Source organism: Sus scrofa, chromosome 9 (genome assembly GCF_000003025.6).
Source record: "Sus scrofa isolate TJ Tabasco breed Duroc chromosome 9, Sscrofa11.1, whole genome shotgun sequence".
Taxonomy (NCBI): domain Eukaryota; kingdom Metazoa; phylum Chordata; class Mammalia; order Artiodactyla; family Suidae; genus Sus; species Sus scrofa.
This window is the reverse complement of record NC_010451.4, coordinates 130,245,049-130,266,467: the sequence shown is the minus strand read 5'-3', so window position 1 is coordinate 130,266,467 and position 21,419 is coordinate 130,245,049. Positions and strand designations below refer to the sequence as shown.

General features: G+C 39.9%; 1 protein-coding gene across 16 annotated transcripts in view; it reads left to right on the top strand.

Moving 5' to 3' along the window:
* The window catches only part of RPS6KC1 (ribosomal protein S6 kinase C1), a 230,954-nt gene that overhangs the window by 187,117 nt on the left and 22,418 nt on the right, over positions 1-21,419 (top strand). For 9 of the 16 annotated variants that reach the window (XM_021063845.1, XM_021063834.1, XM_021063839.1 and 6 more), the window contains 2 exons: positions 18-113; positions 9,103-10,081. In XM_021063845.1, coding sequence (XP_020919504.1) covers positions 18-113; positions 9,103-9,213 — 207 coding nt within the window. In that variant the 3' untranslated portion in view covers positions 9,214-10,081. Of the gene's footprint in view, positions 1-17; positions 114-9,102; positions 10,082-21,419 lie in introns of those variants that run through there. The other 7 variants (XM_021063835.1, XM_021063836.1, XM_021063841.1 and 4 more) reach the window with 1 other exon arrangement.

Sequence of the window (21,419 nt, the reverse complement as noted above, 5' to 3'; positions counted from 1 at the left end):
CTGATTGATTGTTTCAGACTTTGGTTGAGTGCCATCCAGCAGGAATAAATACCCACACTACTTTGAACATGCCAGAATGTGTCTCTGAAGAGGCTCGCTCACTCATTCAACAGGTAATTTAATTGACCTATTGGCCAAGTGTATCAGCCATGCAAATTAGCAGAGCCCACAGCTCCAAAACCTTAAAGAAATTAGTTTTGGGCAAGAAAGATGCATTACTAATTACAAATATGGAACTAGTACTGTGTATCTTTAGGCTTCTACTGTTATCTAAGTATTGGTGATGTTAGAGAAAATAGAGCTTGCTGGGTTTTTTTTTTTTTTTTTTTTTTTTTTTGAAATCCAGGTTAATGTTTAGTCAGTTCCACATATCTGTATAGGTGTGAGAGTTAAGTATTGCTTTTAGCTTGTCTGGAGCTGCTCATCATATATGATGGCTATTTTCAATCTTTAATTCATATTTATAAACTTAGAAAGGGGCTACTTAGGAGAGAAGTGTTAGAAGATCTAGCCAAGTTAAATCACTCATAGATCCATTCATAAAACTTGAATACCGGTGTCAGTTAGTGTATTTCTGGTGGCCTTGAAGAAGAAGACTATTGACAATGGAAGATCAATGCCCCGCGTTAGGCTTAGGACTCTAGTGGGCTTCTTAAAGTGATTACCCACATTTAAAATGCTCTTTTAGTTTTGAAGAGTGAGTTTGGATGAGTACACTGAGGGTTGTTAGCATTGTCGTATGATGGGCTCACAGCAACTCACAAGAATTGTCAGGCCTATGACCCCCCCCCATACTTTGTGAAAATATCAAGGGAAAGGTTATTTGAAAAAGATCAAGAACTAAAATTTTTGTTTAATGAAACCTGAATTATTTTTTAAATTAGGGAAAACAAAATTTGTAAAAAGAGGAAGAACAAAGGGGAGGGTTCCATTCAACAAACATTTGCAAGCACAGTAGCTACAACGGCAAGACTCACAGATAATTGTCTCACAGATGGCTTTAGAAGCCATCAGAGAAGTTTAAAAAATACTTGGGCAGGTCAGGATAAAGAGGTATTTGATTTGATGCAGTGGTGGTATTAGGAACGTTTTTGTATAGTACATGCTATTTCTGTGGAGCCTTCATGAGAATTTTGGCATTGCAGAGTTGGATGTGGGAGGAAGAGTTAGGTGGTGTGAGCAGCTTGAACAAAGGCAGGGAAATACTCAAAAAGACTCAATTTGGGAAATCAAAAGTTGGTTTATCTACCTGTAGTGGAAGAGAATGTAATGTGTATGTATATGGATCGTTTTGCTGTACACCTGAAACTAGCACATTGTAAATCAACTATATTTCAATAAAATTTTCTTTATGTTTGGTTGGTCTAGAGTACAGGGATGAATATAGAGATGAGTAATAGTAGTCTGTGAGTGCAGAAAGAGAAGTTGGGGTTCTCTTACAGGGTTCTGTTTTCATGAACACCAGGAGAGAATAACAGTATTTAACTTAGTAAAAAATTGAAATTTAGAGTTTTGTGCACAAGAGTAAAAGGATCAGAGTTGTGCCTCAGGAAGATTAATTTTCCCAGAGTAGGTAACATATAAAGAAACGTAAACAGGTTGGAAATAGCGAGGTGAGAGTGCCCTGTGCACTTTGCAGAAGGATTAAGAGCTAATGCAAGATACATGAAACATTTTATTCTAATGGGAAAAAAGGCCAGCTACTCATTTGATTTCATCTTATTTGTTGTGGCACAGCAAGGTAAATTCCAAGTATTTTTTTGGCAAGTTAAGGAAGGCTAGCAACTGCTATTTCTTGTTTCTCTTTCTTAAAGAAGTAGTCATTATTATATAATATTGAGAGTAGAATTCCCCACTTTAATTATAAAGGCCTGCTGTCTATTAGAAATTATGTTGTAAAGGAGTCTGAGCACAAGGTATGTTAAGTTCCCAAATACAGATATGTATAACTTACGCAGTAAAAGAGCATCTGTCATTGACTTGCCTAAGGAAACTACCACTCATGTTGAGGAAACATCATCAGGAAAGGGAAAAGGGGTCTTTTGGCATGATTAGCAATTTGTCATTTTGACTTTCCTCTTCCACTACCTCACAGTTCATAAAGGTCATTTTGAAAAATCACAAAATGATTTATATGGAAATAATTACTCTGCTTTGGGGAGATTTTCCTCTCTTTGGTCTTTTCAGCTTCTTGCTTTCTTCCTTGATTTCTTAAGTCTCTGTACCCATGGTTCAGTCATCTCAGTCCTAATGAATGGTGCTTAAGTAAACATGGTTGCCTTTTAAATGCAGTTTGAAAAGATGTGTACATTTTACGAATCCTCAGAGCATGTATGTTTGTACTTCGGAGTGTACATTTAGTTCTGGATGACGTTGTTGCTTTGTCAGTTGAAAGATATTCTATGAGAAAAAGGCCCTCAAAACAAGTATCTGTGCCTCCGTTTCTCAGCTTTATTGCCTGTTCTTCAGGAGAAAGAAGGTTGGCAGTGACTGTCTTGGTTTTGCCACTGGCCAACACATTCTCTTAAGCGGTAGAATCTTTGTGTGATCTCTCAGGAAGCCTAGGGTAGTATTTAAAATTGCAGAATAAGCAAGACAGTCATGGAGGGGAAACGCTTATACTTTTGCCTATGGATTTATACTTGTAAATTTATAGAAGAGTTCATGAACTAAGTAAGTCGACTTTAGTAAAAGTCCAAATATAAACCTTTATTGGAATTTCATAACAAGATCATATTTTGGAAAGAATGGGTGTAGAAAAACCAGCTCTAACAAGAAGGAAAAATTTTATATATTTGTATATTTACTGTGATATTTTAAAAAATGCTATGGTTATAGTTAATACAAATCTAAAAGATCAAACACTGGTAAGAATTAAGATACCGTCCATGTTTCAGTCAGTAGATATGAATTGTCTGATTTTGGAAATGGATTTGATACATCTAAGATATCCTTATGCTTGTTTTATAGTAGCACCTTTCCTCTTAACACACTTTAGCATCTTATAATATAAAAATTATTCGAGCAGTTAGCTTTAATAAAAAGTAGTCATTTGAGTGCTAGGTAACATAATTTCAAGTGAAAAGACTGTTGAGTACAGTCTTTTGAAGTATATACCTCACCCCCCTTGTGGATTTGGTAACATCAAAGTGAAGTTACAGATTCTTGGCATTTGCAGATCACACACCTGTGAGGCAGTGTAATGTGGTCAAAAGTGTGGATTCTGGAGGCTTCGAACCTGAATACAGATCCTGTCCTTGTTACTTACTACCTATATGATCTTAAACAAGTTATTCAATTTCCACGAGTCTCTGTTTTTTCATCTATAAATTAGAGATAACAGTAGTAACTTTTCAGAGTTGTTGTGAGTTAAATGCATTAACCTCTGTTAAGCGTTTCTGGCATACAGTAAGTGTCACATAAATGTTTTGTATTATTATTATTGATAAGGCAGTGTTGAAGGTTCATGGCAGATAATAATTTATGATTTGATGAAGCATATAGATGAATTATGGCTGCTAGCATAAGAGTGAGGCAACTACTGGTGATACAGGTCGAAAAGGTCTAAAAAATAGTGGATTGGCACATAATAGGAAATCAGTTGATTTTTATATAAATAATTGAATTAATTATGGATAAGAAACTAGAAAGGAAGGAAAAATAATAAATAAAAGTTAAGGTTTAATTTGAACAGTGGGGTTTTCTGTAGGTATAGAACCATTAATGTAAAGTAATTATCTAAATATTTCAGTTGCAGTTGACTAAATTCTGTGGAAAAATTATATGCTCTCGGAATATTCTCAAGTTTGAATGGCTATAACTATGTGAGGAAGTTGGCAAATTCCCTTCTCAAAAAAAGAAATTATAAAGTTAGACAGAATTGGCAAAAATAACCATCTTGATGCTCTGGAAATTGATCAAAGGGATACAACAGTTTGGAAAGTGTGCATGAGAAACAGCTGAACTTTGGGAAAGAACAGTGGGACTCTGGCATTCCTGCCTAGGGTTGCTCGGTCAGGTGTGAAGGTTCTGCCAGGTTGGGGCAGGCCACGAGTAACAGTGCTGAGGCTGTATGCAGGTTCAGGGAAGGACCCCAGTGGAAAGGAGACATGAAAGTGACCTAAATTTTGGCTATGACCTCCTGTCCTTTGGCATAGGATAGAAGCTGTAGTGGCTAAGGTATTTGAATGCAACCCCTTTTCAATCACAGACTGACCACTGAACTATGTAAACAGAAGGGGTGATCCTCAGGAAACCAAGCTTAAAAATGAAAAGAAGTAAAAAAAAAAAAAAAAAATGATCAGAGGTATCCATCTCTGCTTGTTACTGTGGAGAGGCAGATTTACATATAGCTTAAACAAGTTACCAAACAAAGAATAAACCAACCAACAGTAACGATAACAGTTTTCAGGAGGGGAAAAAAAAAAAATCACACTCCAGAGTCACTAAAATGTTATCTAACATGTTTCATTTTTAGAAAAATATTGTAAGATATCTACAGAAACAAAATAGTATGATCCATTGGCAGGGAAAAAAACAGTTAAAAGAAATTAATCTGGCAGTTTCCATTGTGGCACAGCGGAAATGAATCCAACTAGTATCCATGAGGATGCAGGTTCGATCCCTGGTTCTTGCTCAGTGGATCAGGGACCCAGTTTTGCTGTGAGTTGTGGTATAGGTTATAAATGTTGCTAGGTTGCAGACATGGCTAGCAAAAAAGAAAAAGAAATTACTCTTGAGTGCCCCCATATTTTGGATTTAACAAAGACTTCAAAGCAGAACATATAAATATGTTCAAAGAACTAAAGGATATTATGTTTAAAGAATTAAAAGAAAATAAGACATTTAATGAAACAACAAATATAAATCTTCAATAAAGAGAAAGAGATTAGTTAAAAAAAAAAGAAATTCTCAAGTTGAAAAGTACAGTAATTGAAATGAAGAATTAGGAGCATCTCAACAGCCAATTTGAGATAGATGAAAGAATAATCAAAGAACTTGAACACAGAATGATAGTAATTATCCAGTCTGGAAAACAGATAAAAAATTTTGAAGAGCAGGAATACAGAGACCTCTAAAATGATATGCCAATATGCATGTAAGGGGAATTCCAAAAAGAGAGGAAATAGGGAAAGGAGCAGCGAGAAAAATATTGAAGAAACAATGGCTGAAAACATCCCCAATTTGATGGAGAACATTGGTATGTATCCAAGAAGCTCAGTGGACCCTAGGTAGGAAAATACAAGGAGATCCACACAGAGCTATGGTAGTCACATTGTTGAAAGACAAAAACAAAGAGGAAAATTTTGAAATCAGTCACAGAAAAAAAACTCATTGTATCCAAGGAAATTTTGATGTCTGACTTCTCACCAAAAATGATGGAAGGCAGAGGACAGTGGAATGACATATATAAAGTACTAAAAGGAAGTAACTGTTAACCAAGAATTTTCTATATCCAGCAAAAATTATCCTTTAAAATAAAAATGAAATAAATTCTCAAAGACTGAGAGAATTCATTGCTAGCAGATCTGTCTTACAGGAAATAATACAGGAAGTCCTTAGGCTGAAAGTTACCAGATAGTGACTCAAATTCATAGGAGGAAATGAAGAGTGCTAGAATGATAAATATGAGTTAATAGAAATGACTAACTGTATTTTTTTCATCTCTTCTTCGTTTCTTTTAAAAGATGTAAGATTGTACAAAGCAATATTTATAACACTTGTGCTGGTAGGCTTATAACATATATAGATGTAATGTATGGTGTTTAATGACAGAAAACAAAGGAGGGCAGAAGGAATGGAACTATAGTGGAATAAAATTTCTGCATTTCACTGGAATTAAGTCAGTATTAATCTGAAGTAGATTGTGGTAAATTAAGAGGCATAGGAGTTTCTGCTGTGACGCAATGAAGTTGGTGGCGTCTTGGGAGCACTGGCACACAGGTTTGATCACTGACCCAGCACAGTGGGTTAAGGATCCTGCATTGACGCACCTGCGACTTAGGTCACAACTATAGATTGGATGTGATCCCTGGCCCAGGAACTCCATATGCTGTGGGGCAGCCAAAAAAGAAAAAAAAAAGTATATTGTAATCTTGACAGCAGTCACTAAAAATAGTAAAAGAAAATTGATAGACAGACTGAAATAGTACAGTAAAAAAGTATTTGACACAAAAGGCGGCAGTAAAAGAGGAAGAAAAACAACAGTAGACAGAGAAAACTAGTAGCAAAATGGCAAACACAAACCCAGCATATCAACAGTTTCATTTAATATGAATGTCTAAACATGACAAACAAAAGGCAGAGATTGTTAACCGGACAAAAACACGAGATCCAACCATCTGTGCACAAGCGACACACTTAAATTCAAAGACATGAGTAAGCTGAAAGAAAAAGAGTGGGAAAGGATACACCATGCAAACAATGACTATTAGAGAACTGAAGTGGTTTTACTGAATACCAGGCAAAATAGATGTGAAAACGAGAGACTTACGGGGACTAAGATATTCTATAATGATGAAAGGGTCAATACATACAGAAAGATAAAGCAATTGTAGAGTATGTGCTTTAATAATAGCTTCCACATATATGAAGCAACCTGACCAAATCGAAGGAAAAAAATAGGCAATCCAGGAGTAATAAATGGAGGCTCCAGCACTGCATTCTTGATAATTGATAGAAAATCAGCAAGAACATAGAGAAGACAAACAGCATTATCAGACAACTCTGACAAATATAGAACAGTGATTGCAGAATACATTCTTATCACATGCACATAGAATGTTCTCCATGATAGATCATTTGCTATGCCATAAAACAAATTTCAGTATTTAAAAGGCTTGAAGTCATATAACATACTCTGATCACAACACTTTTTTTTTATTAGAAATCATTAACAGAAAGAGATCTGGTGAATCCATACCAGATATTTAGAAATTAAAGAACATACTTCTAAATAATTTGACTCAAAGAAGAAATCCCAAGAGAAGCCAGAAAATGTCTTACTGGAAGAACATATACAATATATACATCGAAATTTATAAAATGCAGCTATATCAGTTCTTAAGGAAAATTTATGGCTTTAGACACCTATGTAGGAAAAGAAGAATGGTCTCAAATAAAAATCTCACCTTATAACTGAGGAAACTAGAAAAAGAAACTGTAAAAAACAAAATAAATCCAAAGGAGACAAGAAAGAAAGAAGGAATCAGTGAAAGAGGAAAATTCTACTGGGTAGAAAAGAAAAATAAGAAAAATTAAATCACAAGTTGGTTCTTTGAAAAGATCAGCAAAATTGGGAATCCTTTAGCTGACTCCAAAATGAATATGAAGTGGTAAAGCACCTAGAATATCCAAAACAATTTTGAAAGAGAACAAAGATGGTTGACTTATACTACCAATTTCCGTAGTCAGTATAAAGCCACAGTAACTACTTAATTACTGTGATAGTAGAGCAAAGAGAGGCAGATAGGTCAGTGGAATGGAATTGAGAGTTTGGAAATAAACTGTACATTTATAGTCAGTTGATTTTTAGTAAAGATACCAGGATAATTTGGTGGCAAAAAAATGGTCTTTTCAATATGTGGTGCTGGGAAAATCAAATATTCACATGCTAAAACCAAAATGGACTAAGACCCTTACTTCATATCATATGCAAAAGTTAACTCAAAATAGATTGTAGACCTATATGTGGGAGCTAGTATTATAAAAATCTTGGGAAAAAATAGGATAAAATCTTCATGACCTTGGGTTAGGAAAAGAATCAATAGATATGACACCAAAAACATGAACCATAAAGGAAAAAAATGATAGAGTGGTCTTCATTAAAATTAAAAACTTTTGTACTTCAAAAGATACCATTAAGAAAATGAAAAGACAAGCCACAGACTGGGAGAAAATATATGAAAATCATGTAGCTGATAAAAGACTTGTATTCAGAATGTATGAAGGACTCTTGAAACTCAGTAAGCAGACAGCTCAGTATGAAAATGGGCAAAGATTCACCAAGGAATCTATATAAATGGCTAAAACTAACATGAAAAGACGCTCACCATCATTAGCCATTAAGGAGTATAAATTCAAACCATGGAAAGATAACATTAATACCCACCAGAAGGGCTGTAATAAAAAAGATGGTATAAAGTGTTGATGAAGATGTTGAGAAACTGGAACTCTTATACATGGCTGGTGGGAATGTAAAATGGTACGGCTACTTTAGGAAAGTTTGGCAGTTTCTTAAAAAGCTAAACATAAACTTAACACATGATCCAACTATCCCTCTCCTGGAAATGTCCTTAAGAGAAAGGAAAACATGTGTCTGCTCTATATGTGAACGTTAATAGCAGTATTATTCATTATAGCTACAAACGGGAAAGTCCGTGTGTCCATTAATTGGTGAATTATATCTAAATAGTGGAATGCTATTCCAAAATAAAAGGGAACAGTCTGTTGATACCTGCTACAATACAAATGAATCTCGAAAGTATTATGCCAAGTTAAAGAAGGCAGCTGCAAAAGACAACATATGTTATGATTTCATTTATATGAAATATCCCAAAAAAGCAAGTTTACGGAGACAGCAAATTAGTGGTTGCCAAGGGGTAGGGATGGAAATGTAGATTAACCACAAACAGTGTGAGGAAACTTTTTAGGGTGACAAAACTGGATTGTGGTGGTAGTTGCACAATTCTTTAAATATACTAGGAATCATCAAGCTGTATTCTAACTTTCTAATCATGAAAAGAGTAACCGGATCCCTCAGAATTTGGTGCAGTATTTAATTACTGTCATGATTGTGCTTTTGGAATAGGGAATCGATAGGTATAACTATGCTTTTGTACTGTATGAGGATGCGAAACAAAGCGAGTTACTCAAGGTCATATTTTAAATCAGTGGAAGTGCCATAAACCCAGATGTGTTCCTCACCCCCCCACGGCTAGAGTGGTATTATTGACCTAAGTCCCTTTCAAGGAAATATATAGTTGGCTCTAAGTCCGTTTGTTCCTGAAATTGAATTGAAAAGTTCATTCCTTTCATATACTTTTATTTTCCTTTAATTCTTGAGTTGGATTCCCATTACTCACTAAATCCTTCTTTTTTAAGCTCTTACAGTTCAACCCTGTGGAGCGTCTTGGTGCTGGAGTTGCTGGTGTTGAAGATATCAAATCTCATCCATTTTTTACCCCTGTGGATTGGGCAGAACTGATGAGATGAACATCATGCAGGGTTCTTGCACACATTCTGATCTTCTCTGTGACAGGCATCTCCAGCACGGAGGCAGCTCTGCCTCATGGTCCCTTATGGAGCCCCAAAACGTTGGGATGAAGATCTTTAGAGGAAATGGGGGAAGAAAAAGCTGAAAGAGAACAATTCCTTTACAGTTACTGAATGGACAAGATACTGGCCACATTTGCAAGGGGCTGTTCTGTACAAACATTTAACCAAGGTGTGATCTTTATTTTACCTGCCTTTAGTGTTGCAGAGGAGTTGTAAACCCAACTGAAAGAGGAAAGCCCTTCAAGAACTTCCTCTGATATGAAGCTCCAAGTGTAGAATGAAGTGTTAACTTGAAAGGAGGACCTTTGCATGGCAGCTGACAGTACTATCTGCTAAGCAAGATTGGTTTAATATGATCAAATTAATATTTGCCGAGTAATATACTAAAAGTGCTTCATGAATAATGTCATCTGTAGAGCTTAAAAAGCGTGGAAAAAATATACACATCATGTCTGATAGGAAAGCTGAACCACAATGCTATATAATTAATATATATGTATGTCAGATGTGGCGCCATATTCATTCTTGCAGAAGTCCATGTGAAAAGAAGACACTTCGTGTTGTCAGCTTGTACTTTGCTGGTTGGTACTGCCAGCGGGAGGGTTCATATAAACCCTAAGTCCCTTTCTTCCACCTCTTTTTCCACTTTCTCCACCCATTGCCCATTCTTTCATATTCTGTTCTTCCTACCCCTGCGAATACATATGCAACAGAAAAGGGAAGGGAGTATTTATTTCCCCCAATTGTATCAACTTAATAAGAACTACAGAATCATGATGTAAAATAAACATGGTAAAAATTTTAATTTCTCTTTCATTTAATTGCTTAAGATTTTCCTTTTTTTTCAAAGGCCTCTCTTACTTTCATTTTGGAATGTTAGCAATTTCTGCTTCTTATGTTTGACTTCATTTTTTAGTTTTTTGGCTTAGTATCCTAAGAACCAAAGGATCTCATCTAAATGGGATTGAATGGCAATCCTATTTTATTACTTACTAGACAGGATTTCCAGATTTGACCTCCTAATCTACTTGACATTGTGTAGAAAGAATATGAGCATTTATGCATCTCCAGACATTTGTATTTGTTATTTCTTTATGTTGCTAAGGTAGCTCCTGCAGTCATGCATTGTGTACAACGATTTGCACATTTTTAAAGTTATTATCTGTTTTTTAAACTTCATCCAAAGAAGAAAGTCACTATTTCCAGGTTAGGAGCCACCAACATAATGAAAGTTTTCAGCGTATTCTAATTCTTTGTCTTTGTGAGATCTGTGTGAGAGCCTATCCCTACTCCAAGAGCATCTGTATAGCTTCCAGCTGCTATCAGCCAGGTCTGCCCATCAGATTAAATGGAAGCAGAAAATACTTTAGTGAAACAAAGGAAATGTGCAAGCATTTTTCCTTTTTCTATTATCCTACTCCCTCATTTTCCTTTTTGGTCCCCTTATAACCTGAACCCCAGCTGAAGGGCTGCAACAACACCAGGATGGGGTGTAGGTCACCAGGATCATAGCTCAGTCAAGATGACATCACTCCCTGGAACTGGATTTCAACTCACCAGCCCCCTGGCCTCATAACAGGAACTCATGCAGGTGAGACACAGGAATGACTTCCTGTGTAGGACTAGTAGGAAATCTGCAAGTAGTTAGAGCTGGCCATTACAGAGCTTCCTTCCAGAAGTGCCCTATGACATGAAAGTAGGACTTCACAGCTAAGGTGAAGCTCCCAGCCCTACCACATGATTTGGTCCCTTGGATTCAAAGGACAGTGTCAACAGATGGTTGCTGTGTTAGTGTGTTGACACAATTCCATTGCGTTAGTTTCTCTCGCTCTTTCTCTCTGGATGTTTGGAACTTGTGCTTAATGTCAATACATCATTCATAATCACGGTGTGTGTGAATTATTTTGGTAATAAACACACAGGATAAATGGCCTTGTGGTGATGGATCCAAGTCTGTTTTTACTTGATGATGTATATTAGAAAAATCAAAATCATAGAACTTACTACCTAGTGTTTCTCATTTGATTTTTTAATTGCAATAAAATTTACTGAACATAAAATTGACCATTTTAAACATTTTTAAGTATACAATTCACTGGTATTAAGTACATTCACATTTTTATTCAGCCATCACCACTGCATTTTAGAACTTTTTAATCATTCCAAACCGAAACTCCTTACCCATTAAATAAATAATAACTTCCCGCTCCTCCTCCCCTCAGCCCCTTGTAACCAGTATTCTACTTTCTGTATGAATTTCACTCTTCCAGATCTCTCAAAAGAGTGGAATCATATATTATCTGTTCTTTTATGTCTGGCTTATTTTACTTAGCATAATGTTTTTAAGGTTCACCCATGCTATAGCGTGTATCAGAATTTCATTCCTTTTAAAGGCTGCATAATATTCCATTGCATGTGTTTATCAGATTTCGTCTGGCCATTCCTCTATCAGTGGACATTTGGGCATTTCCACCTTTTGGCTTTTGTGAACTTTGTCCTTAAGAACATTGGTGTACAAACATCTGCTTGAGTCCTTGCTCTCATTTGATTTTATATTTTTATATGAAATTACCAATGTCATTGACTATTATTTTATTATGTTCTTTGTAAGAGAGCTTTTCCAACAGGGTGCCAGTAACTTGGCATAATGCCATTTATCTTAAGACATGATATGAAAGTCTACCATTTCTATTTCACAGAAGGGTAAGTTGAGCAGAGTCAGAGTGAAAAAGAATGCTGTGATTTAAGCAGTTTATTTTTACTGTCATTTAAGTTAATACTTTTTGAGACATAGATCTTTTCAACTTATTTGTTGTAATAACTGAACTCCTGTTAACATGTAAACCTGCCTTTTAAACATTTTTAAATAGCTATAATTCCTATTGTGTTTTGACCCTCAGGCTTTTCCTCTTCTATCTCATTTCAGAGTCATTGTGAACCAAGATTGAGTTTTTGCTCTCAGATAATGCATGAAGTGAAGAATATAAAATCTACAAATAATACTTATACTGTGACCAGTAACACTATATCAGGACCCCACCCGTGGTATGCCTCTAGTCGATTTTACTTGTTCATAATTTGTGACCACATAGAAGGAAATGTCAGTGTAGCACAGGAAGGTTCTTTGCCCTTTCTAGCATCTTTTTTTTTTTTTTTTTGTCTTATTTTTTTAGGGCTGCACCCACGGCATATGGAGGTTCCCAGGCTAGGAGTCAAATTGGAGTTACAGCTGCTGGCCTACACCACGGCCACAGCAATGCCAGATCCGAGCCACATCTGCAACCTACACCACACCTCATGGCAACCCCGGATCCTTAACCCACTGACCAAGGCCAGGGATCAAACCTGCATCCTCATGGATGCTAATCAGATTCATTTGCGCTGTGCCACAACAGGAACTCCCCTTTCCAGCATCTTTATTGGACTCACTTAGGGATTACTTTATAGCAAAGGCCAAAGTGTAAAATGGATCATTTCCCTTCTTCAAGTAGTTGATTTAACCTCTGGTATATCTAAATGCTCTGGATAATGAAGCCTGGTATTTCAAATTCTTTCTTTGAAGACTGGATTATCATAGAAAGTCTTAAAAAGAGGTGTCCTGGTCCTATCTATGTGACCTACTAGCCTTTGCTTTTAACTTTAATCAAAAAGCAATACTCTTAGACCTGTTCCTTCACCTGTAGAATGAAAGGCACAGTTGAGTTCTAAGCGTCACAAGTATATGATAGGCTTTGTCATTTTCAGAACTAATATGATAAATGAACATTGAAATACAAGGTTTGGTCCTTAACTCTTTCTTATAATTTTCTTTATTAATTCCAGATACTTGGGTTGCTGCCATATATTCACTCAGTAGCATGGCCCTTAGTGGTTGTGTGGCTATAAAAATGGTGAACAGAATGAAATATTAGAAAAATATTTCACAGTCAGCTCTGCACTGGAAAAGGAGAGTCAAAGGTTCAGGTAGAATCACATAGAGGTGAAAGGAGGTTAGGACACACCTGCATGTGCTCAATTCTCAGACCTTCTCAACAACTGCAGTGATTTTCCCAGTAATTCCTACCCCTGTTGCCCTCATCTATCATATGCCATGTGTTTATGTGACTCACATCTTGGGCAGGCAGAACTAGAGTGCAAAATCATACTTTCTGTTCCTATTTAATGCAAAACATTAATCGCTACTAGTCGAGGTAATTTAGACTTTTGAGTATTTGATGTCTATTCAGCTCATTTGAAGGATTTCATATTAAGTCCTCACGTGGAAGGGCTACTAAATGGCAAAAGCTTTGAAGTCAACTATCTCTCGGTAACCTTGTAAATAGTAGCAGTAGGGAAATGTGAGCAAAGTGCTACAGGTTTTTGTGGCTTGGCATCACTTCGTCTTTTAAGGGCAGTGAATAGGAAACCAGAGAACAAGATTGCTTATTTAGGAAGATTTACAGTTGCGATGATACATAGTCAGTGGCAGTTTTGCAGTTTTTAGTCCCTCTCACATGACTTCTTCCCTTGATTCAGGGATCTCATCTCAGGGAGAAATGGCGGCAGAGAAAATTAGTGGACAGAGAGAGAAAGCAGCTTGAGTGTTAAATTCACTGAAGTCAGATCAGGCATGTTGGCCCAGATACCTGAGCAGTAGCATGCTTTGTTGAGTTAGACTTAAAGCGCTATTCTTTGTTCTTCCTCCAGCAAGAGTTAGACAAAAACTGAAACTGCTCCTCCTATCGCAGGAGAAGTGGTGAACTGTTTGGAAAGGATTAAGTATCATGCTTATCCAGAGTCAGTTCTAGTTCTGCCTTCTTGAAGAAGACAGCTGGTGTGGCCGGCAGTAAAGGAAGAGGCCATGAGGACCTGCAAGGAGCCTCTCTGATTTCCTTGGTCAGGAAAACCTCTCACTGGATGCGGAAAGGAAGAATGGCTCGTGAACCTGCTTTAGTCATACTTGTGGATGTTGGTAGCCTGCTTTTGTAAATCTCAAAATATATCAAAAAGCTAAGGCCTCTGGGAATGTTGATCAAATTCCTCCTCAAGCTAATCCGCAAGGGAGGAGTCTGACCAGCCCCACACGAAGAGGCCAATGTCAAATGGTATTTGACAAATGTAAAGGGATTTGAGCCTGTTTTCAGGGCCAGAATAATGACTGCAGTGTGCTGACGCCCTTATCCATGGGAGGTGGACGTAAAATTGACTCAGTAGTTGGAATTTCAATTATGGCTCAGCGATAATGAACCCAGCTAGTATCCATGAGGACGCCGATTCGATCCCTGGCCCCACCTGCTCAGTGAGTCGGAGATCGGGCGTTGCCGTGAGCTGTAGTGTAGATCACAGACATGGCTCTGATCCTACGTGGCTGTGGCTGTGTCTGTGGCTGGCAGGCATAGTTCTGATTTGAATCCTAGTCTGGGAACTTCCGTATGCCTTGGGTGCAGCCCTAAAAGGAAGAAGAAAAAAAAAAAAGACTCAGTAGTGAAATAGAAAATAAGGAAAGGAGGGGTAGTGTTGGCAAAACCAGAAGTCTTTGCTACTGCGTCGTCTTGGATGCTTCTGGAAGGAAACTGTGTTAGAAATTTGAAGGCCCTGTCTTCAGCAAAGACATTCTGAATGCCGAAGAGAACCGTGAGGGAGGGGACTGAACATGTCCCCTCACTGGGCTCCTCTCTTCATTTCCTCTTCGTCTACTCCCTCCCCCCACAGGCGTCTCCAGCCACTGAACAAAAGACATGGGACTTGTTCTCAAGGACCTAAAAAATTGAGGGGAAAGAGAGCATAAATACCAAGTAGGGCAGAATGTTGTGTTACAGGGTACAAGTAGAGAATGACGGTCACACAAAGGAGAGCTCTGAGGAACTGCAGGAAGGCTTCCTGTATTGGAACAGAACCTTGACCTCTGAATAGTATTTTTAAACATCAGGATGTTCCCCCCACCACCCCCCGATTTTGTTTGGGGGAAAAGGAAAGCTTCTGTGGGAACAAAAAACAATTGTGTACAAAGGCATGGGGCTGGCAAAATGTAAAGCTGTGCATGTTCTGTTTGGGCTGGTGTGCGGGTACGTGAATCTGAAAGGTAGGTTGGGGCCCAATGAAATGCCACATGGAGACATTTGGACTTTGTTCTCCAAGTTGTAGGGGACTTTAGAGAGATGACATTATTGCAGCCTGCTGTTAAAAAGATAACTTTAGGGTTAGAATGGAGAATAAATTGGAGAGAGAGTGATAAGAGGCAGAGAGATCAGCTAGGAGTTACTGCAGAAATTCAGGCGAGAGATAAAGTCCTGAGTTCAGGCAGTAGAATATAAAAGAGGGGAGCACAGCTATCCTCTCGTCCATGTCTCTCAAGTGGAGAGTTTCCCTATCAAATAATTGCTTTCCTTTTTTCTCGAAGCCAGTTTATACTAGGAGATAGAGATCTGTTGTTTGTAAAATCACCCCCAAGGAATCACCAGAGAGACAAATCAGGAGAGTTTCTACACGTTCCCCCCACTGGTTGATAATGAGGTTTACTATTCTGAGCGGAAAACCCCTGGGTCCCATCTCGCTCTCTTTCATCATTGGGTGACACTTCTGCCCACCTTTTCAATAGCTGGTTTTTTGCTTTCTCCTTGGTGCTCTTGCTCTTGGAAGGCTTTACCTGTTGCCAGATTATTGCTCTCTTTGTACCAGAACTTTGACGTACATTCAGCTTAGCTCCATGGTCCTCAAAGAATGATCCCAATCTGGATCAAGGGAACAGGTGATTTTTACTCTTCTTGAGACTTAAGTTTGAAATTACTCCCAAATGAAAAAGTTTCCGAGAAATGAAAAAAAGGGGGTCCCAAAACCAACATTAGCAACACCTGGAACTTGTTAGAAATGCATAGTCTTGAACCCTATCCCAAATCTACTGAATCAGAACTCTGGGGGCTAGCCCAGCAATCTGTTTTAGCAAGCCCTTCCAAGCGATTCTGATGCACCATCAAGTTTGAGAAGCTGGCTTAGTTCAGTGTCAGTGTGTTGCCTCTGCCTTGGATGAACATAAGCATCCTCCCCTTGGTATGTGTTTTGAGTCTGAAGACATTTCCCAACACTTAGCGTATCTCCCAGGAGGCTATCCCAAGGAGCTTTTGCGCCAATGAGAAGGAAGGACAGAGGAAATAGGTAATGAGGACCGCAAGGAGGAGGGAAGAAGGCAAGGGGGGTAGATAGCCATTTGGCTAAAGGAAACTTCGGAGGAGGTGGTACAAGGAGTGCAGGATGGGGATGGATTCTGGTCCCTAAAGAGACGCAGCAACTTCCAGCTCAGTTACCTAGGTTCAAATAACTCATCCACTTAGAAATAGAGTAAACGTTATAGTTACAACTCTTTTGATTACTCATTGAATATTGTTGGGCATTTGCTCATTCCTAAGCAGAGCCGCAATGGAAATTCAGCATTCAGTCCCTGCATTATTCAAAATCTGAATGTAAAGAATCTAAAGCAAGTTTGAGAAAGACACCAGAATATTCTCATTGAATTAAGAGCTGCTCAGTATTCTCTTTAGAGCTGAGGGACTCAGCTGGGGATGCTGTCTCAGGAGACTTGGTTTTGCCTTTGGAAAGGGGGCACCAAGCTTCACAGGAGGAATAAAGTGAAATGTATTATCTGTTCCCTGAAGGCTGGGTGTGTACCTCTGGGGCGAGGGGAATGGGTGTGACCCACTCTTTTCCTATTTTCCACTTTAAATGAAGGCTCTCTTTTCATAGGACACAAAGGTTTTTAGATGAGATGGTTAATAAAGTATATTTTAACCAAATATGATTGACCTCTTATGAGCCTCTCCAAGATGTTTAGATAATTTTGTGTTTTCAGTAGGTAGGATTTCAGTGTCAGCAGTTGCTTCGTCTGTCTCTATGCTCTTCCTATGCTGGGCTCAGCCTCAATAGTAATGTGCTGTCCTTCTCTTGAAAAAAAAGACACTATTGCTTAAACCACCATGGACAGGACATGTTTTGCACAATTTTTTTTCAGTGGTATACAGAGGGTCCCACTAAATCCCCTTTCTCCCCACTCAGTATGGCCAGAGGCAGCCCCACACGGTTCTGGTCAGGGGAACACGGTATCTGGTGGACAGAATAAAGGCCGTGTGCCCCTTATAAGAGGATCAGCCCTCCTGCTGGTAGATGTCTTCTGGGACATCTTCCCCAGTCCTCTGACTGCAGAGGCTGGGACTTTTTCTACCACGTGGGTTGGTCTCTCTCCCACTTGCTTCTATCAGCTGTCTTTCAAGTGTCAGGCCCTGAGCAACTCTTGACGAGCATGATGTGGGTAAGGGGGGTGCTGGATAGAATTTGGTGTTTTAAGAAAGAACTGCTGCCTGCTCTTTATTCTCTCATGTCTCACTTGAAACCCTAAACTTAACCTCCATTCAACCCACCCCCCTGGGCCTTACCTCCACCTAATGTGACTCCAGCGGGACCTGAAGCTCCACTCAGGCTGGTATCAGCATCAAAAGCCACTTCAAGGCTTTGAAGTCTGCACCCTGTTCCTGGGATCAAAACACCCCTAATCATGCCTTTCTCGATTGTAAGGATCCCCACACGATTGCCAGACTAGATCTTGCCTTGCCATTTCTTTGGCCTTTCTGGCACCAGTCAGGCTTGGCACCCAGAAAGCAGAAAGCGACAGCCATCCTGGTGTTGCCACTTGCCGTCCCTCTGCTGCAGATTTAAGCTCTGCCCAGTGGCCCGTCTCCACTGGGGGCTCTGGTGGTGTGAGGGAGCTGGGGAGAGCCTTGCTGCCTGCCGCAGCTGCCTCCTTTTGCATCGACCACCCCCACTTCCCAGGTGCCAGAAGAGCGCCCTGGGCTTAGTACACCCCCACCTCTAGCTCTCCCGCCCTTTGCAGCCCTGGTAGCGGCTTTCCAATGAGCCTTTTGTTGTGGAGGCTAAATCCATGGGGGGGAATCACCCAGGGACTCTTGCACGGTCTGCCCTCCCTCCGCTTGCTCCGGCTCTCTCTTTCCTTCCTTTGTCTCCTTCCGAAGCTGGGGTCAGAATCCCTAGCCAGACTGAGAACATGGTTGCTATTCCAGGACCCAGATGCCAATATGTGGCAGCATCTGGCTTATTGGCAAGCGTTGCCGGCAGTTGTGCTGGCTGCTTCGAGGCCTGTCATGTGGCCGAGCCCGCTAATGGGGGCCCTGTCACAACACGGAGTTTCTTTGAGAATATGGTCTCAACCAAGGAGCCCACCGGAAAACAATGAGCTGCCCTGAGAGGACATGAATTACGGGGCAGGGTGACTGCAGACTAGAGCTTTGATGCCAATCCTGGCCCCGTTTTGCAAAAATCCCTGTTTCACGTTGTCGGAGTCCGCTCCTCCTGCAACCTTACCTTCTTGTGCTGTTAGTGTTTCAGGCGCCTTAAGGCATGGAGCTCCTTGAAAGAGAAACACAAATCACTAAAAATGTTGAGATAAAATCCTGCTCCTCAGAGGCGCCTGTTTGGCACGGTGAGCGCATGATAACAGCTTGCTTTAGAAAGGTGACATTTCTGCTAAAGGCTGAATAATAAAAAATGCATTTTAAAGACTCAGCTCTTCCCTGTCTTCTGACGGTTGACTTTTGGAGTGAAGGCCATTTCTTGGGCGTGGAGGGTCTTTTTTGAGGCCAGCCTCTCCAGCCCTAAATGTGGGCTGATTAACTCTTGTCATCACTGATGAGGCCAAGGAGCTTTTAAAAGTACTGATCACGAAATAGGGCTGTTAGAACTCTTCCCAAGGTGCAAACACTGAGTACTCAGAATGTGTCAAGTACTGTCTGAGGCCTTGAAGAGCAGAGACCAAGAGGAAACCCAGCACATATCCCCACCCCCTCGAAGGACACTGGCCGCTGGTGACCAGATTATGTGTACGTCCCATAATTTCATTTCTTCCCACAACCTTCACAACCGGACAGGCCAGTGACATGCTCTGTGTTGTACGAGGGTAGGAACTAAAGTCCCGAGAAGTTGCTCTGCCCCGGTTGGGCTGTGATTGAAAACTGGGTGGCTGTCCTTCTACTTCAGGAAGCAGGTGTGGGTTGGATTTTTAGGTTATAAACTCCTAAGGGCAGGAACCTTGTCAACTTTTTGCAGTTCTGCCCCCAATTAGCACCCTCTACTCATTGCCAACCTTCTCTCCACACATCTCTCTCCTCAACACACACGCTCACACTCACTCTAATACAGACACTCTACAAACTGAGGCCAGGTTCTTCCTGTGACAGCTAAAGAAAGGAATCAGGAGGAAGTAAAAAGCAAAAATTAGCTTGAATGAAAAGATGGTGATGATCCTGGGAAGCCGGTGGTTGATGATGGCAGTAGCATCCTACTCACATAACCCCATATAGAATTGTACAGGGCAATTAGGCAAAACAAAATAAAAAATTCTTAGATGACATTTACAACAAACCTAGGTAATGAGATACCAGGAAGCCCAAAATGCAGGCAGTTGGAAACAAAACACCCAGAACCTCAAGACGTGCATGATAAGTGCGTCTGTGGGAAACAAAAGGAAGCAAAAGTGTAGCTTCGGACTGGACCCGAGAGCAGGAGGATGCCAGCCAGCCAACTGCTACCCACTAGGAAATTCAGTGGGCCGGGCCGAGAAGAGCAGCTGAAGGTGAAGGTGTGTTGCCCGCTCCAGCACCTGGGAAGTATAAAGAGCTTGCAATACAAGGGATTGAAGGGGCAGCTCCTTGAACTCTCAAAATTGACCTGCTGCCACTGTCTAGTGCAGGGCCTACACCGTAGAGAAATTGTTGGGAATGGAATCAGAGCTGAGCAGGGTTAGGACAAGAGAAGGGTCCAATTCAAAGGAAGGGAAGAGCAGCCAGGACATCGCAGAAGCAAGATGTCACACGTCTTTTTTTTTTTTTTTTTTAACATTTCATAGAAACAACAGAAGAGGGAGCTTTGCAAAGTTGGAGACTTTTAAAATTTAACCGACTTAATTCTCATAGTTGAGGGAAAGTAATTTCACACAAAAATATACAAAGAATCAAATCCTGTACAAAGTTATTATAAGGAAAAAGAGAATTGGGAATAGAATAATATCCTTACAGACAATGAAGACATTCCAGAACGATGGTCTCACAAAACAGATCAAGATTAATTTACAGTCTCAAAACGAACTGAAAGACATTAAGAGAACTGGGTAAGACCTGAAAGAACAGCATAAACCTTAGTTAGGAAACTCAGGATTGTGGTGACAACTCAGGAATGACTTAAAAGAAAAAAAGTATTTCAGAAATGAAGACTAGGAGTTCCCTTCATGGCTCAGTGGTTAACGAATCTGACTAGGAACCACGAGGTTGCAGGTTCGATCCCTGGCCTTGCTCAGTGGGTTAAGGATCCAGCTGTGGTGTAGGTTGCAGACAAGGCTCGAATCCCGAGTTGCTGTGGCTCTGGGGTAGGCCAGCAGCTACAACTCTGATTAGACCTCTAGCCTGGGAACCTCCATATGCCATGGGTGCAGCCCTGGAAAAGGCAAAAAGACAAAAAAAGAAAAAGAAATGAAGACTAAACTAGGAGGACCAAAAGATGGAATAAACACAACAGATAATACTTTAAGTGAAATATAAAGTGAAAATGAAAAATCACAAAATTTTTTACAATTAAGACGTTTTGTGTAATTTCAGGTTCACAGCAAAACTGAGAGGAAATTACAGAGAATTCACAAATGCCCTTTGCCCTTGCACATACATAGCTGCCCCCCCACCCCCGCCCCGGTCAACATACCCCACCAAAGCTGGTACATTCATTACAGTTGACGAGCCTACTTTGACACATTCATTATCACCGCAAGTCCAAGTTCATATTATGCTTCACTCTTCGTGTCATACTTTCTGTGGGTTTGGACTAATCTATAAATGATGTGTACCCATCATTACGGTATAGAGTAGTTTCACTGCACCCCCCACCCCCGACTCCCGCCAAATACTCTGTGCAACGGCCTGTTTATCCTTCCCCACCTCCTCCCATCCCTGACACCTGGCAACCACTGAACATTTTAGTGTCTTCATTTTGTTCTTTTTAGGATGTCATAGCGGGAGTCATACATTAGGCAGCCTTTCGGGTTGGCGTCTTTCACTTAGAAATGTGCCTTTAGGACTCCTCCACGTCTTCATGGTTTGATAGCTCATTTCTTTTTA